The sequence below is a fragment of the Plectrocnemia conspersa genome, unplaced genomic scaffold (genome assembly GCF_051122295.1).
Source record: "Plectrocnemia conspersa isolate PC_06_02 unplaced genomic scaffold, ASM5112229v1 ptg000009l, whole genome shotgun sequence".
Classification (NCBI taxonomy): Eukaryota; Metazoa; Arthropoda; class Insecta; order Trichoptera; family Polycentropodidae; genus Plectrocnemia; species Plectrocnemia conspersa.
Window position 1 is genome coordinate 3,872,903 of NW_028277173.1, and position 23,195 is coordinate 3,896,097.

Sequence of the window (23,195 nt, forward strand, 5' to 3'; positions counted from 1 at the left end):
GCTTAACCTCTTGGATCTCCAACACTGTCTGCTCCGTGGATATCCCTGATTCAAGTTGAGTTTGGAGTTTTGCCATCAAGTAGTTGTGTTTCATCTTGATTAAGGCCTCACTTCTATGGTATGGATCTGGTATAGTGGAGAGAATATCTAGAAACAACGTCAACGGAATATCAAGGGGTAACTCTCTTAATCCTGCAAGCCAATCAGAGGACCACTGCTGGTGTACAAGGGCTATGATGTGTTGAGGTACAGGAGTGTTCTCTCTACTAAACTTCAATATTTCCTCAGGTAGTGAGTATCAAACGCATTCCAGAGTGCTTGCTCCAATAAATGGAAAAACATTTTTTTGTAATACTTTTTCCCCTGTTTTCTGGTAATAGGGCGAATTGCCAAATGCTGGTCAACCCGATCTACTCCCCCCATGGTAAAATTATATTCGTTTGCCACACTTGGGCGTTGTTTACCCGATTCAGTTTGCACCATCGTGCAGCTATGGATGGTGGAGAGAAAAAACACATATTTTTTATCTCTCCGCCTCATCACCATGATTTTCCCCTTTCTGTAGGCTTTGGTGTATCCACGAGCAACCTTCTTAGGAAAAGCAATATTTCTGGGTACTCCTTTTCGTCTAAATCTTAGTGTTTTTTTTTCCAGTATAAATAATTGTGGACCATATATATCCTGAGCACAACATGTATGTCTTCACGCCGAATCTCGATCTTTTGAGTGGCATGTACTGTATCCATCCTAGACGTCCTTTGTATAACATCAAACTTTCGTCTATGGTTATATTTCTCTCAGGGATATACCCTTGTTGAAATTTCTTTTGCAAGTATTGAAACACAGACCATATTTTGTTGAGTTTGGAATTTGGGTGGGTCGATTCATTGTATTCAGCATTATTGCTAAAATGCAAAAATTTCTTTAGCAATAAAAACCGCCTGTATGAAAGGGTGCGTGCAAAAAATAGTGTCTCAAATATTTTACTTTTGGACCAGTACATATTCACTTCTGGTTTCCTTACCACACTTTGCACTAAAATAATTGCAAAAAATATTCTCATTTCGTTGATTGTTGTTAGATGCCACGAACTTACAAGGCTTGTCGAAGAATGTGGAGTAGAACTGATAAATTGCTCAGCAAATAAGTTTGTTTGTTCCACTATCAGTTGCATCAGTTCTTCGTCCAAAAAGTAGTTGAGGAATTCATATTCATCTCTACATTATTTACTGCTTCGGGAAGGCCAGATGTCGATGTAAATTCAAATGGTGGTTGCAAAACATCTCCTTCAGAATTTATATCCACCCACTCCTGAGCACTTGTAGGTGCGTCTTCTACTTTGCTATCATGTTCATCTTGTGAAGTAGAAAAATTCTCACTTATGGTGGTCTCACACTATCACTTGACATACTGGAACACTAAAAAAAAACAATTTTTGATAAAACACAAAGTACATAAATAGTATAAAAAAGTCACTAATAAATAGTCATAAATTCACATAAAACTCGCCTAAAAAACACGTAACGTAATAATATTGTTATAAAAACCGCGCCACTTGCGTTGAGTACCACTGACTGGTGATGTAACTTGTATGGGAAAGACGAAAATACCCGAACACGTCCGTTAGTTTCGGCTGACCTTGAAATACTAAACGAGATGTTGCAGGAACAAACTTGACGTATACGAACGTATCAGGAACGTTTTGTGGGTTTTGAGTATAGTTTTTTTGTACCTGAACGTACGAGATAGAGCTTGTTGCGTTCGGGCAATAATATAGCGGCCGTATCACGTACGTTCGTATATGTAGGGCGGTTAATTATGACGACTTAAAAATAGCGGTTATTAATTTTTTGTATCCCTGTTCCAGAAAGCTCCCCTATTTCTTTGTCGCGCTTGATTAGTAAGTCCGCGCGTCGGCGAGGGGTTGATTAGATATGGGAAACTTTTTTATTCTTCGCTTCCATATTAACCGTTACAGGCAGTTCTGGATCCTTTGTGGCGATTCTTTTTTTGATATTTCATATTGTTCGTTGCCATAAATTAGATGAGTCGGAACTGTCGGACACAAAACACAAAAGAAATTATTTCTCCGTCCCTTGTTACGCCAGCTCCTTCCTGAATAGCCTCCTCATAAGTTGATGGATCAACACCTTCTGGAGCGAACACTTTGACCAGGTTGACAGTATTTTTGAACGCATAGGCCATATATTTTGCGTTCGCTGCGATGTTTGTGACATTGATTTCATTTATCTTCCTTGCGTTCTTGGACCGCTGTGAGCCCAGCAGTGTACCCACAACATGTACGAAAAAGTACAAAGTTGGGTTCATCACTAGAATAGGCTGATCTCTGGACGATTCCGAGATCGATTTGATAAAGGAAGTATGAATCACCGTCGACTACCTCCTCATCATCGTTCATCATTTGAACGATCTCATCGCCCAGAGATAGAACAGACAGCCAGTCGAGCAGTTCAGACCTATCCTCCATTCCGAGGAAATTGATTAGATGATGAGTGGACATGAGAGCGGCACAGTCCCTATACCGTGATGGAATTGTAGAGAATCTGTATATTGAGTCTTCCGCTGATTTAAACTTCTCAAAGTACATATCGACAGCGGCTACAATGATGCAGAAGTTCTTGTCTTGTGTAAGTGTTCTGGATGCAGCAAAGGTTTCTAGTGCTACACGGACTCCTATTGGTAATTTAGCGTGAGCCTTTGCTCTCTCTACCAATTCCATAAGCTGTTGCTCAGCCGCCCTCCCTAATCTGTATCCCATTCCATGCTATCCTGGGCAGGGGTGGCTTCCGCTTTCTTGTGAATAAGACTTTCGGAACGGTGATGGTGACGGGTGGCAATCATACGCAGATTTAGCCGCTGCAGTAATATTTTATTGAATATACGAGTGTTTACATGGTTACAAAAGGCACGCGTCCGAACCCTTGCAAGCTTGCCGGTAGAGCAATCACGCCAATGCTACTCCAATGCCGACCAGTTTTGGCCATAGCAAATCTAAAATCGGCCCCCCATAACTGCTTCGGTCTTTTCAGTCGTCAGCGTGAGCCCGGCGTGGTTCATCCATCTCTGGATTGCATGTAACGCTTCTTCCGCGACCACTTGCAGCTGCATGGTCGTCTTGGCGGTGGCCATCACCGCGACGTTGTCCGTAAAAGCTACGAGTTCCACACCGTCTGGCATGACCATTCGTAGCAGCTCATCGTACATTGCGTTCCAGAGTGAAGGTCCGAGCACTGACCCCTGCGGAACGCATTGAGAACATTTGATGTCAATTCACACCTTGGAGAACTATACCCTGTGACTATTATTATCTTATTTTTATGTTTAATTTGCATCGTGATTTAGGTGCGACTAGCGCGGTGAAAGATGGGCCCTGATGTCTTTTTTGTATTGATTGAAGATACTATTTCCAGTGTGGGCAATCTTTGTAATTGGCCGGATGATTTCCTCCGCATCCGGTACATCCATTCTCACGAAATACTTCTTGATGCAGTCGTTTGTGGTATGGCTGCTGGTGCATTTAAGGGCTTTTTGATAGTTCTTTGAGGCGTGGCCGTACGCTTAGCATCTGAAACATTTGGTAACATACATATTGCATTTATACCTTTTAAGAGTGGTCTTTGGAAAGCAAACATCGGATGCTTCTTATAGCTAATCGATCGAAGTTATGTTGGGGCTGAATTGGATTTGGGAAAACCTAGAGTCACCCTGGTCTTCATAGACATTACTTTAATAACGCCTGTCGCTCTAGATCAGCAGCAATATCGTCGGCGGGGATCGTGTTTTTTTTTGAGTTTTTTCCTATTTTTTTTTTTCATTTTCTAACTAGTGGCTTTCTCCGCTCCTCGAGGAGTTCGCAGCGTAAATTTTCTATTTCTAGCCTTAGGCTAGAAATAGAAAATTGGCTAATGACATCCATATCTAATGATTCCATATTTTCCTGATAGCTATTAGCGGGAGACGGGTCCCGCGAACGTCCCATGGTTTGCACCGGAACTAGTTGACTTGTAATGCGCTTCGTTGAACACAGTTAGATTTTGACACGAAGCAATATTGGCTTACCACAGCACAGGTATACGCAACACTCGCGAGGCGTTATCGATAATTAGTCAAATCGTACAAGCTGGTCGAATATTCGCATTCGCGGTTCAGCCTTTGACGGCGGGGATTTCCCCCCGACGAGTAGCCACTTTGCGCGACTGATAGAATGACTATCTCTGTCGGCGGTTAGAACGCAACTTTAACTGCTCTTAACCCTTTACGTGCGGAATTAAATTTCATAAAAAGTCACGAAATGAGTCAATTATCCACTAAAAAATGAAGTTCAATATTTAAATACAGTTTTTTTATTGGTATATGGTCATAACCTTATGCATCTATATTTACCTTCAAAATCAAATAAAAATAATTAATATCTATTTTAAAAATAATCAAAGCGAAAAATTTGTAAAAAAAAAATTTTTTTAGACATATGAGTAATATTTATTAAAAATATAATTAATTTTACAAATTCTTTATTCTCATGTATTTACAATATGGTTTACTTGTCAGAAATCTTACAATATTAAGTACCTAACCTAAGTTATTTCCTTAACTTTAAGACATGTATTTACTATTTTAGTTTTTGATATTTTATTCTGTTTGTTAGTAAGTTGTTTTGTTTATAGAGGAAAAGTTGTTAAAAAACCTCTTTGCGAAATTGGGATTTAGTTTTTATTATTAATAATGCTATTATGTATTTATTTTAATACCAGGCTCGGTGGGTCATCAAGTCTTAAACCTAATTAACAACAATATTTACAAAACAAATTTAAATTTGACTCTTCCAGGCTGGTTTACAGTAGTCATAAAATGCGTTAGTTTGTGAGTGCCAGAACTAGCGGCGGCTACCTCCTGTGCGGATTTGAAACCGAACATTTGGTGCCCCCACTTTTTCCGGGGACTGGCAGGTGTCACAGCAATAGACACCTGGATGCAGATAGTACAGTCTAATATTTTTTTTTTCAGTCCCTGGCCAAAGCCATTTACCTGGGTATCTATTAATTGGTTCTCACTTTTATTTATTTATTTTTAGGGCAAAAAAAAAATAAAGTAAAAAAAAAAAAAAAACTTTGTTTCTTATTACGTTAGCTAGCACTTTTCTTATTTTAACTAATGGGTTAGAATGATTTTTATTTATGTCATGGTAATTTACTTTAAGTTTATCGAAATAATCGCGTAAAGTGTCTATTTTTAAATCTTTATGTATATTTGAGTTTCGGACAAACCATTGGGCATTTGTCGCCATTCTTAGCGCAATATTTTGTTGCGTTTGTAGTGATTTCGAATAATTACGACTAAGTATACCTCCCCAGACGGGGGAGGCATATGAAATAACTGGTCGGATGATCGATTTGTACAGGAGCAGTTTGTTTTTTACATTTAGTTTGCTCTTTCTGTTTAATAATGGATATAGCCGAGCACGAGTTGTTTTGACTCTTGAAGTTATGTTATTTATATGGGATTTCCATGTTAATTTGGAGTCCAGAGTTAATCCTAAGTATTTGGCTGAATTTTGCCATTCGAGGCTTATCGTACATTTTTAATTTAGAGAGATTATTATTAGCATAAGCGTGTTTTCTCCTGCGATTAAACATTACAGCGACGCTTTTGTTGGGATTTGCTGTTATTAGCCACTTATCGAACCACTTTTGAATAGTGTTGAGTTTGTTTTGAAGATGAATTATTGCACGATGGGGGTTTTTATAAGAGCATAAATGGCGGTATCATCCGCGAAGAGGGCAGTAATTACTTTTTTATATGGCTTGGAGGGAAAGTCGCTAGTAAAAATTGTAAATAATAATGGACCCAGAATTGATCCCTGCGGAACGCCTGCTAGAATAGGTCTCGGACTCGATAGATGGTTTTCCAATTTAATTTTAAAGGTTCTATTTTTAAGAAAAGATTCAATTATTTTGACCAGTTCAGATGGAAATTTGTATTTTATAAGTTTAAATACTATACCATCATGGTATACTTTGTCAAACGCTTTGGCTATATCCAAAAATACTGCTCCTGTTGTCATTTTTTTTTATTAAAGCCCGACTGGATGTGGTTCACAACTCTATGCAGCTGCTGCGTAGCCGAGTGTTCTGTTCTAAAACCGAACTGTTCATTGGGTAATATTTTATTTTCTATTACATGTTTTAATAATCTACGTTGGATAAGCCTTTCAAATATTTTACTCGCGACGGGTAGGAGGCTTATGGGTCGATAGCTCGCGGGAAGAGTTGGGTCGGTTCCGGGTTTTCTCAGAACTATCACATTAGCTTGTTTCCAAACTGTTGGAAAATACAGACAGTTAAATGATGCGTTTATGATATTAAGAAAAAAACTGATAGCGCTAGGAGGAAAGATTTTGAAAGCTTTACTAGGGATGGAATCGTTTCCAGGGGCTTTGCGGTTGGCTAGTGATCGAAGAATATTTTCTAGTTCAATTGACGTTACTAGTTCTATTTGGTTGTGTTTTTTTCCTAGAGTAGTTCTAATTTCTTTTTCTATTTTGTTTTTAAAGTCTTTATTTATTAAAGATAAGTTAATTGTACATTGATCTTGGAGGCTATCGGCAATAGCTTCTGCTTTATCTTCTAAAGAATAAACTAGCACTTGTGAAGGAGTCATAATTTTTTTTATATCTACTGGATCTTTGCGTAAAATTTTTGACATATTCCAAAGGGAATTGTCTTCAGGGTTTAGGTCGGTAAGTTTATTTTCCCATAGTTCATTATTGTATTCTGAAATTGCAGTTTTTATTTCGGACTGTAAACGGTTTAATTTTGATTTATCTGACTTATTCTTAGATTGTTGCCATTTCCTACGAATTTGATTTTTAATTTTAATAAGTTCGCGAATATTATTTGGTAAAGAAGTATCTTTGTTTGTCTTTCTTTCGAGAGTAACTCGTTCTATCGATTTGTTTATTGAGCAAGTGAGAGTATTAATTTCTTCTTCTATTTCTACCGTGTTGTTAAGCTCTTTTTGTTCAGGAAGGGTTTGCTCTAAGTAATAAGAGAAGAAATCGCACTGTACTTTCTTTATGTTTCTTCTAATGTTAATATCAAAATTTATTGGAAGGCAAAAAATGACTGGGTTATGATCAGACGCGAGACTATTGTGGACCTCTATATTGCATGTGGGTAAGTTGTTTGTTATGGCAATATCTAAAATATCTGAAACACCCCGTGTTGAATAGTGGGTTGGATCTGTTGGGATTTCTAAGTTGATGTTATTATTATCTTTGGCAAATTTATTTAGCGTTCTACCATTTTTGTTAGTCGCCCTGCAATTCCATTCTCTATGTTTAGAGTTAAAGTCCCCTGCAGCAAAAATAGGTTGCGAATAGTTAAATAAATGTTGTAAATCTTCAATGGGATACGCCGGTTTCGGTGGGGTATATACAGAATGAATAATTATGGGCGATCGAGCATCAGCTTTAACTTCTAAAGTTGTAACTTCAAGCTTATTAAATGTTTTAATAAGCGCATCATTATGCTTTATCTCGTTTTTAATGTAAATTGCAGTTCCTCCCCCGGCACCGATTTGCCTGTCCGAGCGATAGGTTTTGTAATTAGCAAAGTTAATTTTTATCGATTCTTTTAGGTGTGTTTCGGAAATAAGAGCTATATCTATGTTTTGATCTATGAGAAATTGATTAAGTTCGAATTTTTTATCGCGAAGGCCATTAGCATTCCACGCTAATATCCTTAAAATTTTGCAGTGGTGGGTTTTCCCTTTTTTTTCGCACATCATAATGTTGGCAATAGGTGGGAACTGATAAATTTCATTTTTTCACTTAATTCCATGAACATCTTGATTATGACGTCACGATTGGAGGGGCTATCTGTTACATTATTGATAGGAGTCTCTTCTGGGTTTCCTTTAAGTTTTTCGGCGAATGAGCAGCCGTTTATTTTATTATTAATATGGTTATGGGTTTTTTTATTATCTCGCGGTTTCTTGTAATCTATATTTTTTTTATTGTTTGGGTTTTTAGCACATCCCCCGTAATTCGCAGGATGAGAACCGGCGCAGTTACTGCATAAGGGCTTATCAATTTTTTCCTCGTGGGAGCAATCTCTGGTGAGATGGGGACCGGCACATTTTACGCATGCAGGAGTAGCTCTGCAATTAATCGCAGAGTGGCCGAACAATTGGCAACGGTGGCACTGGAGAATGCCTTTTGGTCTATTCTGCTGCTCCACCGTAATACGCTGGTGCAGGAGATATCCCAAATTGTATATTGATTTATTGTGCTCGCTTTTTTTTAGCGAGACTGCAAATAATAGCATAGGTTTGCTTGACTTTTTATTTTTTAATTGGTTGATGGATTCAACTTCGAACTTAAGCGACAGGAGCTCCTCTTTAATTTCGTCGCAGGTAAAGTCAGCGTTCAGCCCCCGGATGACTACCCGAAGAGGTTTGTCTTCGGTTAGTGTGTAGGTATGAAAGGAGAATTTCCTTTCATCTAACAATTTAGTAATTTTGCGGAAGTCATCGGTTGACGCCGCAATAATTTTTGCGCAGTCGGTGCGCTGAATAGAGGAAAACGACAAACCATTGTTGATAATGGTTTGTCTCGCCGCTTTGTAATCTGACGGATTATTAAGTATAATTGGCGGGATATTCGCCTTTTTTATTTTCGTTTCTACTATTGGCGGTGTGCTAGGCCGTAGCCTCTTCTTAGCAGGGGACGATTCCCTATTATTCGAGGGATAACGAGTAGTCGAGGGCGCGGTCAGTTTATCAGCGAGAAATGTCGCGGGTGCAGAGGCAGTGTTCAATGTCACTATTCCGGTCGAAACGTTACTCGCGGGTATCGCGGGTGCAGATGCGGTAACAACGATTGGTACCGCGGATACGTTTTGTTTATTATTTTTTTTTATTTGAGTAGAATGTGCGCCTTTTAGAGGCGCAGAAATAACTGCCTCCGTTGCGGACGCAGAAGAAACGGAAGCCGTTTTTTTATTTGGTTTTTTGCCCTTCAGGAGCTCGGCAATTTGCACCTCAAGGTAGATGCGGAGTCGACGTTCCTCAAGGAGTTCCTGGCGAAGGATCTCCATTTCCTCCCTGAGGTTCGTCAAGTCTGAGGCATGCTCACTTACTTGAGTGAACTCCATGCTTAGGGAGTCCACGTCAAAGATTGGCTCCGCCATGACAGAGCCGGTCTGGAAGACCGATGAGTCAGCGGGGGAAAACCGTCGTTGGAGTGGTGTGCTCAGAGCGTGTATCTCGTCCGGTAGCCGAAACAAGAATCTGGATGCAGATAGTTAAACTTCTCAGATGGTTCGTCTTTCAAGATATGCTTAGGTAGTCTATGTTTGTACCTAAAAGGTAGATTGTATAAGTTATATTTGCCAAGATTGGTGAGAAATGTGTTTGAACACTTCGATTCTTTTATACTTTTATAGAATCTTTCTGTCAATCTGTGGCAGAACTTCCTGACCGTTTCCAGGTCTCCGCAGCGCTTATAAAGTTTGTCTACGCTAGTCCTTGGGTGAGCACCGAGGGCTATTCGTAAACACTTATTTTGAATAACCCCAATTTTTCTAAATGAACTATGGGATATGCTGGACCATACTGGGGCTCCGTATGTTAGCAGAGGTCGTATAAGGGATTTATACAACATAAGTTTATTTTTACTGTGGAGGCCACTTCTTCTAAAAATTGGAGCTAACGCTGAAATAGCTGAAAGTCCTTTTTGTCTAATTGAATCCATCTGTTTTTTCCAATTTAAGTGGGAGTCTAGGTGAATTCCGTGATATTTTACTGAATTGGACCAGGGGACGGCTTCTTGGTTCATTTTTATTTGAGGGGGAAGGGCCTTTCTTGTTCTACGAGAGAACATGATTGTTTCAGTCTTGGCATCGTTGATTTTAATTTTCCACTTGCAGTAGAAGTTTCGTAGCTCCCGCAAGCCACACTGTAATCTTCGGGCGATTATGTTCCTGCTTGCTGAGCAGGTGTATAACGCTAAATCATCAGCATATAGTGTAAGGTGACAATTCCTTGGGGTTGGTATGTCATTGATGAACATAGAGAAGAGATGAGGGCCAAGGATACTTCCCTGCGGGACTCCCATTGGGACTTTCCTCGGTGAGGATTTTTCATCTTTTACTACCACTTGAAAGTATCTGAACGAACGAGCTGAAAGGGAACGTCTGCTTCAAGAAGTTTGTAAAGTAAGCCATCATGCCAGACCGTATCAAATGCCTTCTCGATGTCTAAGAGAGCCATGCCGGTGTCTTTTTTAATATTAAACTTTTTAGTTATAAATTCGGTCACTCGGGTGAGCTGATGTACCGTCGAATGACCAGCTCGAAATCCAAACTGAAAGTCTGGGAGTATTTTATTAATTGACGGGAGTAGCCTTTTTAATATTAATCTTTCGAAAATTTTACTAAGGGTTGACAGCAGACTAATTGGTCTGTAGCTTGAGGCTAGAACTGGATCTTTTCCGGTTTTAGGGATCGGATACACTGTGGCAGATTTCCAAGCTACGGGAAATAACCTATATTTAGGCAGCCGTTTAAGATTTTTGAGAGAAAGACAATTGCTTTCTGAGGCAAGTGTCTTAGAACTATGTTTTCTATTGCATCCGCTCCCGGAGCTTTTCTTATTTTACATTTATAGGCTGCACTAACAATTTCAAACGGTTTAATCCTAAATCCTTTAGGAGTCTCTACGGGAGTGTCTTCTTTTCGAAAAGCTGTTACAGCCCTCGTTACGAGCCTATTTATTTCTGCATGTGACATATTTACGGTTAATCTATGTGATAGTTCAAAGTTATCAGCAAGAATTTCGGCTTTCTCAGAGTCGGTCATGGCTTTCTTATCGTTAGACGAGGCTAACGGTGGAATATTATTCTTTTTACGACGGACCGCTTTTGCTAGTCGCCAAATACTTTGGTCTTGTGTGTTAGCTTTTTCGAGTTTGCTTGTCCAGGAGATGTTTTTTAGTTTTGATATTTGACTCGCAATTTCGGCTGTCAGAGCGTTTATTTGTGATTTTAATTCTTTGTCTCTGCTTTTTTGCCAGCGTTTTCGAAGACGATTTTTAATGGCGATCATTTCTTTAATCTGCGGTGGAATTTCTAATCGGAAATGTTCTACACGGGTAGATGATCTGAGGACAGCTTTTGTAAGGTTTTAAGCAAAATGTCCAGTGAGTTTTTACAAATCGCGATATCGAGAGTTGACGACCTGCCCCTACGATGAAAAGTATGTGTGTCAGGGAATTCTACGTGTACTTCGCGTTTTTCTAATATATCTACTAAGCTATTTCCGTTTTGATTTGCGCGGTCGCAATTCCACATTGAGTGTCTTGCATTGAGGTCCCCGGCTACTATAACTCGGTTTCCCGTGGAGATTATTTTTCGAACGTCTTTACAGAAGGACCCGCCTTGTTTTGGATAATAAGCCGAAATTAATACGAGTTTTGAATTATTAATATTTACCGAGACTGCCACGGCTTCGAGGCTTTCGGTCTCCGGGAGGGTAACCTCGTGGTGTTTGACGTCGCTTCTTATAAGAATCGCGACCCCACCCCCAATTCCTATCGGCCTGTCGTTGCGGTAGCAGTCAAACCCAGCTATTTTCAAATTATGTTGCGGCTTTAAACGCGTTTCCGTAAGCATAACTATATCAACGCCTAAGTCGTGAACCATCTGCATCATTTCGTCCACCTTCCGGCGGATCCCATTGGAATTCCAGAAGACCACTCGTAGATTCATTTGTCCTGCAGTTTTCTTTGTTTTGGCACTCATGATAGCGCCTACGTAGCTAATCTTCGCTTTGCAAAAGCTGAAGTTAGTCGGGTGTCCCTCTCCGCAGTTGCAGTATTTCGCTGGTTCCTCGCGCTCCTTAGTGCAGTTGGCTGTGGGATGATCCTCTGCGCATTTCACGCACCTCGGTCGCCAGTTGCAGTTTCTTGCAGCAAGGCCGAAATTTTGGCACCTGAAACATTGCGTACCAACGCTTTTATTTAAATATTTTTCTATTATGATTTTTTAAATTTCCCCATTTCTGTGTTTTGGGGTAAATTTACCAAGTAGCACGGGTAACGAGTGCTTCCCTTGGCTGATTTTAGAGCAACTACCGATGTCGCTTCGAAACCTTGCGCGGCCAGATCAGTTTTAATCTCATCAGTGTCGATGTGATGAAGACCCTTTATGACAGCCTTTCTATTTTTGTCTTCTCTAAGCGAGAAGGTATGGAAGGATTTGTTTACTTCCTTCAACGCGGCGATTAGTTTGATGCGGTCCGTACCTGAACAGCAACGTTGCCGTTTTGTGTATACCGGAGGACAAAGTTGTCTCCGATATAATTTTTTATATTACTCACCGTTTCGCGGTGAGTTTTTTCCGCTTTCATAATAATTGGCGGAATGCGCGATTTTTGAGCCGTTGTTACTGGCTCGTCCGGCTTTAATCCGGTATATTTGTTTTTGATAGGGATCGGATTTTCGTCCGGCTCTGCACGCGGTCTTTTGGCTGGGTTTTTAGGTGTTTGCCAGTCTTGGCTGTTAGCCACCTTAAGATACTGGACGTATCTGTCCATCGTTAAAAATAACTATAGATAACAAAATAAGAAATAATAAAAGAATCGGTACAACCTGATGTTCTTCCCGCCCGCTGGCGGGAAGGTGGCGGGGTGTTAGTCCCACAGCTGGTCGGCTATCGCAACGGTTATCTCGAGACAATGGTGAAGAATTTTGCCTGCGATGCGCCCAGCGGCACGTTCGCTATTATCGCTTTGTTGTTAGGATCGGTACACAGAACACAATCGTTCGCGACGCCTTCCAACAAGGGACATATAATATAATATTTATTACAATACAAACATACAACTTACAAAAAAAATATGAAAAAATTTATAAATAAAATAAAAATAATCATAGCGAAAAATTTGTAAAAATAAATTTTTTTTTTAGACATATGAGTAATATTTATTACAATACAAACATACAACACAAAAAAATTGAAAAAAATTAAAAATAAAAACTCTGGATTTTATCTGAAAATAAAATAAAAATATATTTTTAGAAATGTATTTTGCAAAATCATATATTTTTTTCTAAATGATGACTTACCATTATTTCTAAGAAGGTTCTTCAGTCAAAGATTGACAATAATTTTTATATTTTACCATTGTATGGTAATCCTTGAAGCAGGGTTGCACACATAATGCAGGTTTTCCAATACATTTGTCGCAATAGAAAGAAGTTTGCTTTCGTTTGCAAGTTCCTTTTCCCTTTTTCTTGCATGATGAAGGCACAACACTGCACACTTGACAATTGCATTGGTATTTTTGGACCTCATACTTTGTTGGAAAATGCCCGCCTATCTGTATTCGACTTTTAGTGTTGTTTCTTATCTTTCTTCCTCTTCTGGTAATTGTTTTTTTTATAAATTCGGATAATAAACCGTCAATCACCTGTTTGCGAAATTTTCTTTGAGAAATTTTAATGGAATTCTGTATGTTGTAGCATATATATTCATTTACCAATGCCACTTCTATAAAATGCCACAATGTTTGATACCACTTTTTGTGCCGCCTTTCAAATGGATATGTTGCACAAAGCTGATCGAATTTGTCAACACCTCCCATGTGCGCATTATACATTCTTTGAATGTTAGGCTTTATAACTGTTCTACGGTCAACAATCTTGGAACGAGCAGGCACTTCTGTGACACCAGAATTCCCAACAGTAGAAAGCATGTAAACCTTTCCTGTATCTTGCCAGGCACAGGCGAGCATATTTATATTTTTGTTTTCCCATACAACTGGCAGGCTTCCCTTTTTCATTTTTATTTTTTTTCATTTCTGCAGGTAACCCTTTTCTGTTAGGTCGAACAGTCCCGCAACCACCAATTTCTTCATCTTTTAATTTTTTGTAGAGTTGTACACTGTTGAAAAAATTGTCTGTAAAAACTAAATGGCCTTTATTTTTATAATCTTCAAATAATTTCATTACTACTCTGTATCCTAACCCTTCTGTTGGATCAGAAGGCCTGGCATCCTTTCCTGTATATACGTCGAACTTCAAAAGAAATCCTGTTTTTGAATCGCACAGTGACCAAACCTTGATCCCCCACTTGGAACTAGGCTTATTAGATGGTAGATATTATTTGATGAATAATCGCCCTTTGAACTTTATCATCGATTCATCGACACATACTTCTTTGTTACTTTTATACGATTCTTTATAAGTATTTTCAACCATATTTATTATAGGCCGGATTTTACGAAGGCGATCTTCATTTGTATCATCGTCACCATTATTTGCGAAGTGCTAAAACGACCTAATTAGTTGATATTGGTTTCTCTTCATAATTTGAGAAAATCCGGGAGTTTCCGTGAGCCAAAACGAATTCTGGGGCAGTATTTTTACGTACCAGCCCCATTCCAATTTCGGTAGCAACGAATCCCTTCATATCAGTTGCACTGATTTCTTTTTTTAAAAAAAAATTTTATGTGTTAAGTTTGAAACAAAGAGCTGCTTTATGGTATTCGGATATATCCGCTCCTCCCACTTAAGAGATGCGTTTTTTATTGACTGTAAGATATATCCGCTTCTCGCACTTACGTGCTATGTGCTGTGAAGCGGATTTATCCGCTCCTCGCACGTAAAGGGTTAAGCTTATCAAAGGATGTGATTTCTGTGAGGAAAGCCAAAATTCATCTAACTTCAGTTCGTTAAATTTCGATTTCAAAAAAATATCGTTGCGCAAATCAATCAGCTGCTCCTCCTCATCGTTTGTTAAATTGGTTGCTTTATTGTTTGCGAATGGATTTATTATCCACAGAGAGTGTGATGGAAAGTAATGCTGGAGAGCTTTTTGCAGTTCAGTGAGAGAAGCGAGAATTTGTGGAACAATTTTAAGCTTTGATTGGGATTCGTTGACGGTTGGAAAGCAATCGAAATCCCGTTTCAATATCTTGGCCTTCCACATTGCTAGTTTTCCATCAAACGATTTCAATTTTGTTGTTGTGATGATATTCTCGACTGGTCCTTGCAGACTTGAATTGAGGGCGTTTAATTTGTCGAAAAATCCGAAAGAAATTTAACTTTCAACCACCAAATCACGTCATGGATATCAAATTCAAATCCGTGTTCTGCAACCTCAAGAAACGAAATAACTTCAACTCTGAGATGCACAAGCCGTTTCAAAACTTTTCCTTTCGGCTGTTTCGAGCCGGCGGGTGTACTGTTCTTGCAGTTTGGTTGATTGGAGAAGACTGTTGCAGGTAGTTTTTATGCCTGCCCTTAGGTCAGCTCGGAGGTTGCCTGACTTGCCGATAAGCTCCAGGATTTCTGAGATCCCGGATGTCAGATCTGGGGTGGTTGTCGGTAGCCGATTTTCGTCGGGGGAGTCCGGGGTTGACTGCGGGAGCCTCTTTCCGGGGCTAGAGCGCGGGGAGCGGGTCATGACTGGTGATAATCTGGTGTTCCAATAAGAAGCTGGCTTGGCTCCGGTTTAGCGGTGGGTCTAGTGGGATTCCGACAGAATGCGGTTTCCTACTGGAAGGTGCCCGTGGGCACAAAGATGGGTGGACACCAACTGGAATCTTATTAGATTTCGTGGCGCTCCGGGGGGGGGGGGCGCTAACAAACCAAATTGACGGTTGGCGAGAAGAGAGAGAGCCGTTGGGCTGTGGCGCGGCGCTCAAGGTCGTCGCGATAACGCAGCGGGCTGCGGTGCCGGGAATGGTTCCTCAGAGAGGAGTGACCTTCCGCTGGTCTGCGGGGCTTTGACGATCGCACACGGGGGTTGGAGTCTGGCGTCGGCTCGAGAGCTTTCGCAAGACTGAGCGGTGTTGGACGGGGGCGCGGGTGGCGCCCTCGCGTGCGGGCGGTGGACACGTAAACTAACGGCGTTTTAACGGTCACTTGTTTGAAATTGAAGATTAAGATCGCATGGAAATAACAAGCCAAATTGACGGTTGGCGAGAAGAGAGAGAGCCGTTGGGCTGTGGCGCGGCGCTCAAGGTCGTCGCGATAAGGCGGCGGGCTGCGGTGCCGGGAATGGTTCCTCAGAGAGGAGTGACCTTCCGCTAGTCTGCGGGGCTTTGACGATCGCACACGGGGGTTGGAGTCTGGCGTCGGCTCGAGAGCTTTCGCAAGACTGATGTATATGTATATGTATATGTATATGTATATATATATATATATATTTTTTTTTTTTCAAGTCAGTCTTAAAGTGTAGTATAAACATAATGGCCAATAGTGCCTTCCCTTGATTCGCTTAAGGCCTCTCTTCTTTCTTTAACGAACTCCCTCAGAGCAGGGAAGTCAGGAAATCCCCGGGAACCTCCGAAATAGTACCATTGAGAGCCGTTGCTGGTTGTTGGCATCATCTCCCCTTCTTTCATCACTCCGGCTCCTTCTTGAACTGCCTCTTCATATGTTGAAGGATCAACGCCCTCTGGTGCAAAGACTTTAACTAGATTAACAGTATTCTTAAAAGCGAATGCCATATACTTCGCGTAGGCAGCTATATTCGTCACACACATATATATATATATATATATATATATATATATATATATATATATATATATATATATATTTTTATTTTTTTTTTTTATTTTTTTTTTTGTGAGGAGAGGAAATCTTCTAAAGACTTCACCAGCGTCCAGATTGCTAGTGATTGTGCCGGATTCCGCTGCAAGCAGCGACCTACCGGCTAGAACCTCTCCCCAGCCCTCTCCTGAACGGCCGGTACTATCTTCCGATATTGCACTTCGGCTCGTCCAGTTTAGAGACTCTGTCCCGTTAGGGCCGCTGTCTTGCGCTGTCTTTCAGCTTCTTCCTTCTGTTTTATAACATCGGACGCGTAATCCGTCCATGCCTCCCAATTTCTTCGGCTCTCCAGCATGGATTGGGCCATAGTGTCTGCTGTTGCAGGCCTTCCTATGACCCTCTCCAGCGCCGCTCTGTTCTCCGTTCACGCTGTGCACTTGAAGACGGTGTGCTCTGCGTCGTCGTCTTCAGCGGTGTCGCAGTGGAGGCACGCGGCGCTCGCTGTCTTGCCGATTCTTCTTAGATACTGGCCGAAGCAGCCATGTATGGTCATTACTTGAGTGAGACGGTACGACAGCTCGCCACCGTGGGTCCTTTCCTTCCAAGCGGACAGGTCGGCGACGAGTCTGTGCGTCCATCTGCCTTTGGTGGACTCGTTCCATCTCCGCTGCCACTCTATAATTGTCGCCTTTCTGGCAACTTCTTTGCTCTGCCCGTTATAGACTGCCTGTCTTTCTAAGGCGAGTAGGTCTAACGGCGGCGTGCCGCATAGAGCGAAAATGGCGTCCTCGCTCTATGCGGCGTGCCGCATAGAGCGATTATACTATCATTTTCTTTATCATAAAGATTACTACTAGAAAAGATAACACTGGAAAACTCATAACCACTTGAGTTATCCAATTTTTCATAAACTTGGACCAAGAAAACATGTCCAAATCTATAGTGCTGTTATCACTTTCTGCTCTTAGATGGCTCTCATGTAAAAAGGATAATGTGCTATTGCTTATTACCTTTACATTTGTAATGAAAAGTTCTTTCACACATAAGTCCAAAGAATTGACCTGGAAGAATTTTGGTCTTCCATTGCATGGGATTGAAATTTCTCTGCCTAAACAGACTATGTACTTCGTCCAGATGATGTTTGGCCTACTAAACTCAGTTGCCAAGCTTAGAATTATGCCTTTTTCAGAATATTCTTGACTTATAATTTCTGTGATAATCCCTCCACACAATCCAGAAGATTTAAATATTTTCACATCTTTACTGCAAGATATGCTAAGAATGGTGTCTTCATTAGATGGAATAATCAACCCAGAGCTAGAAATAAATTCACTTCCAAACTGGATATCATTTTTGATCTCTTTACATGTCTTCACAATTTCCTGGAAGGCTGATTCTAGGACAGTACAAGAGGACCCCACTTCTTTTACTGAAGTGCATGATAAGAAATATGGGCTCATTGCCAATTTTTTAGATTTAGAAATCTGAATGTCTCCCAGCAATCCACTCCTAGGATCATGGACATTGGTCTGCATATCACATAGATAATAAGTTCCATTTTTGAACTTTATCACTGTCTCTTCTAAAAGATGTGGTCTTTCTTTCATGTGGTATTCATTAATTTTACAATCTCTTTCACCTAATACTTCCAATTCTATTTTTTCATAAGAGTTTGACATTTTATACACTTCTGCAATGTCTCTCTCATCCACCATAATGTCTACAAACCATTTGATGCATCCCACTGAAAAGTCACACCTCATCTTCTTCAGTAACAATTATCATAGGACCATAAATCTTGAAAGAACCATTAAGACTGCAATTCAGGATTATGTCTGCGTAAATAGTCTTGATTTTTATTATGTCACTACAATTGACAAATGTGATTCCTACAACATCAGTGGACAAAGATCTTTCTTCAGCTGCTTGAGTTGACTTTGGTTCTCCTCTGGTCAGAGACACAATAGCACTAGTGCTCAGAACAATGCTACTCAGTGCATTTTGTTGCCTAGGCTCAATCAACTTCATGAACATTGATAATGCCACTAATTCTGTTATGGTGTCAAGTCTTCCTATATTCCTCATACTCCACATTTCTTCCATTTTAAATTGTCCATCCTCCTGTAATTTGTGACTGTCAAGCTGGTTTACTATTAAGCTGGTGTGTCTTATAGTTGGACAATCTCCAGTTTCACACTCAGGAGCTTCATTCATCTTCTGATCTTCTAAGAGGTCCTCTGATTTCTCAAGTATAAGAAGGGGATCCTTAATGGATGTGATGGAGTGTTGATAATCAAGAACGGGCTTTAGGTCTTCAATAGATCTGTATTCAAGCAGTTCTAAATCTTCTCTTACGGCCACACTTCTTTGATTAAATGGTAAGTACAACTCTTCATCCATGTATTTAACGCAAGGAGAAAATAAACTTGTGGCAACACAACAGAAATAAAATGCTAATGGATACATTTTCAGACAGCTGTTGTTATCATGGGTCAATCTAGTATTGCGCCTCACTATTGTGATGTCTTAAGAAAGTTTTTTTCTAATGAGAACCAATTACAATTAGCTTACACTAAGAAAAGAATAAACCAATTAACTAATACATATGCATTATTAATATGTCTTAAAAATAGGTATATAAAATAAAACACTCCTAATTTGAAATTAACTCCTATAGTAACTCTTATAAGTAAATTTAAAACTACTTAAATGATATATATATATATATATACGATATATATATATATATATATATATATATATATATATATATATATATATATATACGAATTTAGTGCTGTTTTTACCTCATCTGTTGTATAATTTTTTTTTCTATTTAAATAATTTTGTAGAGATAAAAACAAGTGAAAATCAGAAGAAGCTAAGTCAGGAGAATAAGGTGGATCCTTTAAAACATCCCAATTGAGCTCCTTTAATTTATGCTGTGTCATCATTGCAGAATGAGGTCGCGCATTGTCGTGATGAAAGACGACACCCTTGCGATTGCTAAGTTCAGGTCGTTTTCTTACGAGTACCGAGTTTAATTTTTGCAGCTGTTCACAATAAAGATTTGGAGCTAATGATGTACCAGCTTCATTCCTATCAGTGTTTATATTATACTTCTCACTGAACCAACTTTAAACTGTCCAGGCTTCTTCTGTAGACTTGTTCTGGATTTTGGACCAGTCATTACCCCTGATAGCAAAGACACAGATTAAGAATGAAATGTCCTCAAAAAATTTCTCCTTATTGCTCATAGTGACAGTCTTTTCTACTCCATTCACAACTGTTTTAATGGACACTGTCTCTTTGGTCTTTGTCTCCATGTATCTAACAAAGTGAGCTCTCATTTCGTTTAAGAGTTTCTTTGCATCAAACCCCTGGTAAGAAAGAAGTTCTCTCCATGCTTCCACATTGCTTGCTGGAGTGGTAACTATGCATTCTTGTTCCTCTTCATCTAACCATGATGCTATATCAGCATCAGTGTTGTACCATGCAAACACAGCATTCCATATTTCCTTTAGCTTAGCTGTTTCTGACATTGTTATGGTTACTCTGTTTCCTCCTGGTAAAGTTAAGCTTCTGTTTCCGATTGTACTTGATTCTCCTACTTCTTTGTCCTTTTCTTCTAAGGACTTCTTTACTTTCTTTTCAATTGCAGGAAGCACTCTTCTGCACTTGACACAACGTTTGTCTAATCCAAATCTATAGGTCTCACCACACTTTATACACTGTCTATAATTGAATTTAGTCTCACGGGGTATGTTTAAATTCCAGTTACAATTGAGGCACCTTCTATCTACACCCTTTATATACTCTGCACCACAATTTGGACACTGCCTATAATCTAAAATATTAAATGACTAAGATAAGTCAGGAGAATAAGGTGGATCCTTTAAAACATCCCAATTGAGCTCCTTTAATTTATGCTGTGTCATCATTGCAGAATGAGGCCGTGCATTGTCGTGATGAAAGACGACACCCTTGCGATTGCTAAGTTCAGGTCGTTTTCTTACGAGTACCGAGTTTAATTTTTGCAGCTGTTCACAATATCTATCAGCATTAATTGTTTGGTTAGGTTGCAATAACTTGTAATAAGTAATACCTTTCATATCCCACCAAACACAAGCATTATTTTTTTAATGATGCTCTGCCTTTGGAGTGGTTATTGGGACTTGTCCTGGCTTGACCCAGTGTCGCTTCCTACTTTTATTGTTATAGACAACCAATTTTTCATCCCCAGTCACTATTCGAAGCAAAAAAGTTCATGCTTTTGTCTCGCACACAAAGAAACACATGTGGCAACTCGGTCCAGCAGGTTTGCGGGTGACAAGTTGTGCGGGACCCAAACGTTGTACTTGGAAACCATTCCACCGTGATTCTGATGCCTCACCACCGTAGATTGAATTATACCCATCTTCATTGTGATGTCCCTGGTATTTTGACGGAGATCAGTTTCAAGTATGTCATTCAGAATATCATTATCGGTGGTTGAAGGGCGCCCCACACTTTCTTCATCAGCTGTTGATAAATTCCCAGATCTGAATTTAGCAAACCATCGTTGACTGTTTCGAACATCGATAGCACCTCTGCGGTACACATCACATATGTTTTTAGTTGCCAATGGCGCATTATGGCCTTTAAAAAAAATAAAAGTAAAAAATGTCGAATATGGACTTTTTTCTATGACATTTTAAAAAATCACAAGGGCTCTGTAGGACTCGACCGCTGACGATAGACTAAAAAAATGTTAGAAGAAACCCTCCTTTATATAATACAAATACAACATTGAGCACAGATATTAAAACAGTTGGTTAAAAAAAATATATGATAGTCGATGTAAAAATACGACGTTACTTATGCATCAACCTAATATATATATATATTTGATAGCCCTATATCAGTTGGTCCACAAAGAACTTTTCCAACATTAATGTGGAAATATTGAGCGATCCTTATCGGAACGCAAGCAGCCATCCTCGGAACAGTGACAAGATTTGGAGCTAATGATGTACCAGCTTCATTCCTATCAGTGTTTATATTATACTTCTCTCTGAACCAACTTAAAACTGTCCAGGCTTCTTCTGTAGACTTGTTCTGGATTTTGGACCACTCATTACCCCTGATAGCAAAGACACAGATCACTTCTTCACAAATCGTGCATAAGCAAGTAATAGAGATTCATTATCATGCAGAGTACTCTCATCCAATTGTAATGAAAATTCGTTGGACTGTAGTTCATAACATACTTGCATTTCGATATCGCTTGCCATCTCATCAATTCTTCTGGAAATTGTATCATTGCTCAATGGGATCGAAGAAAGAATCTCTTGCTGGTTTTGCCCGATCATATTATTAATGAATACCCGTATAGCTGGTAATATTAATTTTTCTCCGTAGATATGTGGTGCACCACATTTTGCAATAATTTGTGCTACTTCATAAGATACCATTAGTCCTTTTTCATTCTGACTTGATTTCTTCTTAAAAACATCGCTGAGAGTATTACGACTTTCAAATGTTTTTTTAAGTTCTTGAAAGTATAATATGTCTTTATTATTCTTGTCGGAATGTTTCTTTAAAAAATGTTCATTTAACCGCGATGGCTTCATGGCCTCGCTAGAAAATACGTGTTGACAGAGTAGACACATTGGCAATTGTTGATTTGTAGGAGACGGAACAAAACCAAATTTTAAATAGTCAATAGAATATTGTCTACACTTTTTCTGTTTGGCTGACATCTTGAAATAAGGGCCAATTTATGAAGAAATAATTTCAACACAGAAGAACTCAGATATACTAACGCTGAGAAAATACACAACCGCCCAACAGACTGACAAGAGATGACTAATGCGCATTACACAATAAAATCGCTTTGTGCTCATGCGCACAACGACACAACGCACACTTGTTGTTTCTTTCATATGACGTGGCGCTGTCAAACGCCGAACTGTCACACAACGCCCACTCAAAACCCTGCAGCGCCCCCTAAAATCCCTGCAGCGCCCCCTAAATGCTAAAAATTTATAAACGCCCCGTCAGACCTCTGAAACGCCCACAAGGGGGCGCTGGCGTCCCCGTTGAGAATCACTGGTGTAGAGTATAAAGAGATATGGCCCCAAAATACTCCCCTGGGGAACTCCAGCTGGGATATTACGTGGTATTGATAGCTCGTCGTTTAATGAAACGACATAGCTTCGTCCGTTAAGGTAAGAGCGAATAGTGCGAATGATATAATCGGGTGTATCGTTTGGTTTTAATTTATGGATTAGTCCGTCATGCCAAACAGTATCAAATGCTTTTTCAGCATCGATCATCAATAATCCACTGCTCTTTTTCACATTCATATTGGCCGATATGTGTTCAGTCAGACGTGTGGTGTATGGTGGAGTGACCTTCGCGGAAACCGAACTGTTCATTTATAAGTTTATCTTTAACCGATTCCTTTAAGCGAGATAAGATAACTTTCTCAAAGATCTTGCTAAGTGTGGGTAAAAGACTTATCGGGCGTTAACTAATTGCTTCTGACGCGTTTTTTCCCGGTTTTTTAATAGGGTGTATTTTTGCAGTTTTCCATATCGATGGGAAGTAGCCAAAAGATAAGCAGGCGTTGAATA

General features: G+C 39.7%; 1 protein-coding gene and 3 long non-coding RNA genes across 4 annotated transcripts; 1 reads left to right on the top strand and 3 right to left on the bottom strand.

Annotated features, from left to right (window-relative positions):
- Positions 1–2,242: 2,242 nt before the first annotated feature.
- LOC148231609 (uncharacterized) lies at positions 2,243–2,779 on the bottom strand. The gene has a single exon (XM_088193610.1). The coding sequence runs from the start codon at positions 2,777–2,779 to the stop codon at positions 2,243–2,245; it is 537 nt and encodes a 178-aa protein (XP_088049736.1).
- Positions 2,780–8,025: 5,246 nt separating this feature from the next.
- Positions 8,026–11,043, top strand: LOC148231610 (uncharacterized). Its single transcript, XR_015810570.1, has 2 exons — positions 8,026–9,514; positions 9,668–11,043. It is a non-coding gene; the product is annotated as an uncharacterized LOC148231610 (long non-coding RNA).
- A 363-nt stretch (positions 11,044–11,406) lies between these two features.
- On the bottom strand, positions 11,407–15,052 carry LOC148231611 (uncharacterized). Its single transcript, XR_015810571.1, has 2 exons — positions 13,144–15,052; positions 11,407–13,067 (listed from the first exon to the last, which is right to left on the bottom strand). It is a non-coding gene; the product is annotated as an uncharacterized LOC148231611 (long non-coding RNA).
- Positions 15,053–17,606: 2,554 nt separating this feature from the next.
- On the bottom strand, positions 17,607–21,912 carry LOC148231612 (uncharacterized). The gene is made up of 3 exons (XR_015810575.1): positions 20,561–21,912; positions 19,366–19,574; positions 17,607–19,279 (listed from the first exon to the last, which is right to left on the bottom strand). It is a non-coding gene; the product is annotated as an uncharacterized LOC148231612 (long non-coding RNA).
- Between the last annotated feature and the right edge of the window lie 1,283 nt (positions 21,913–23,195).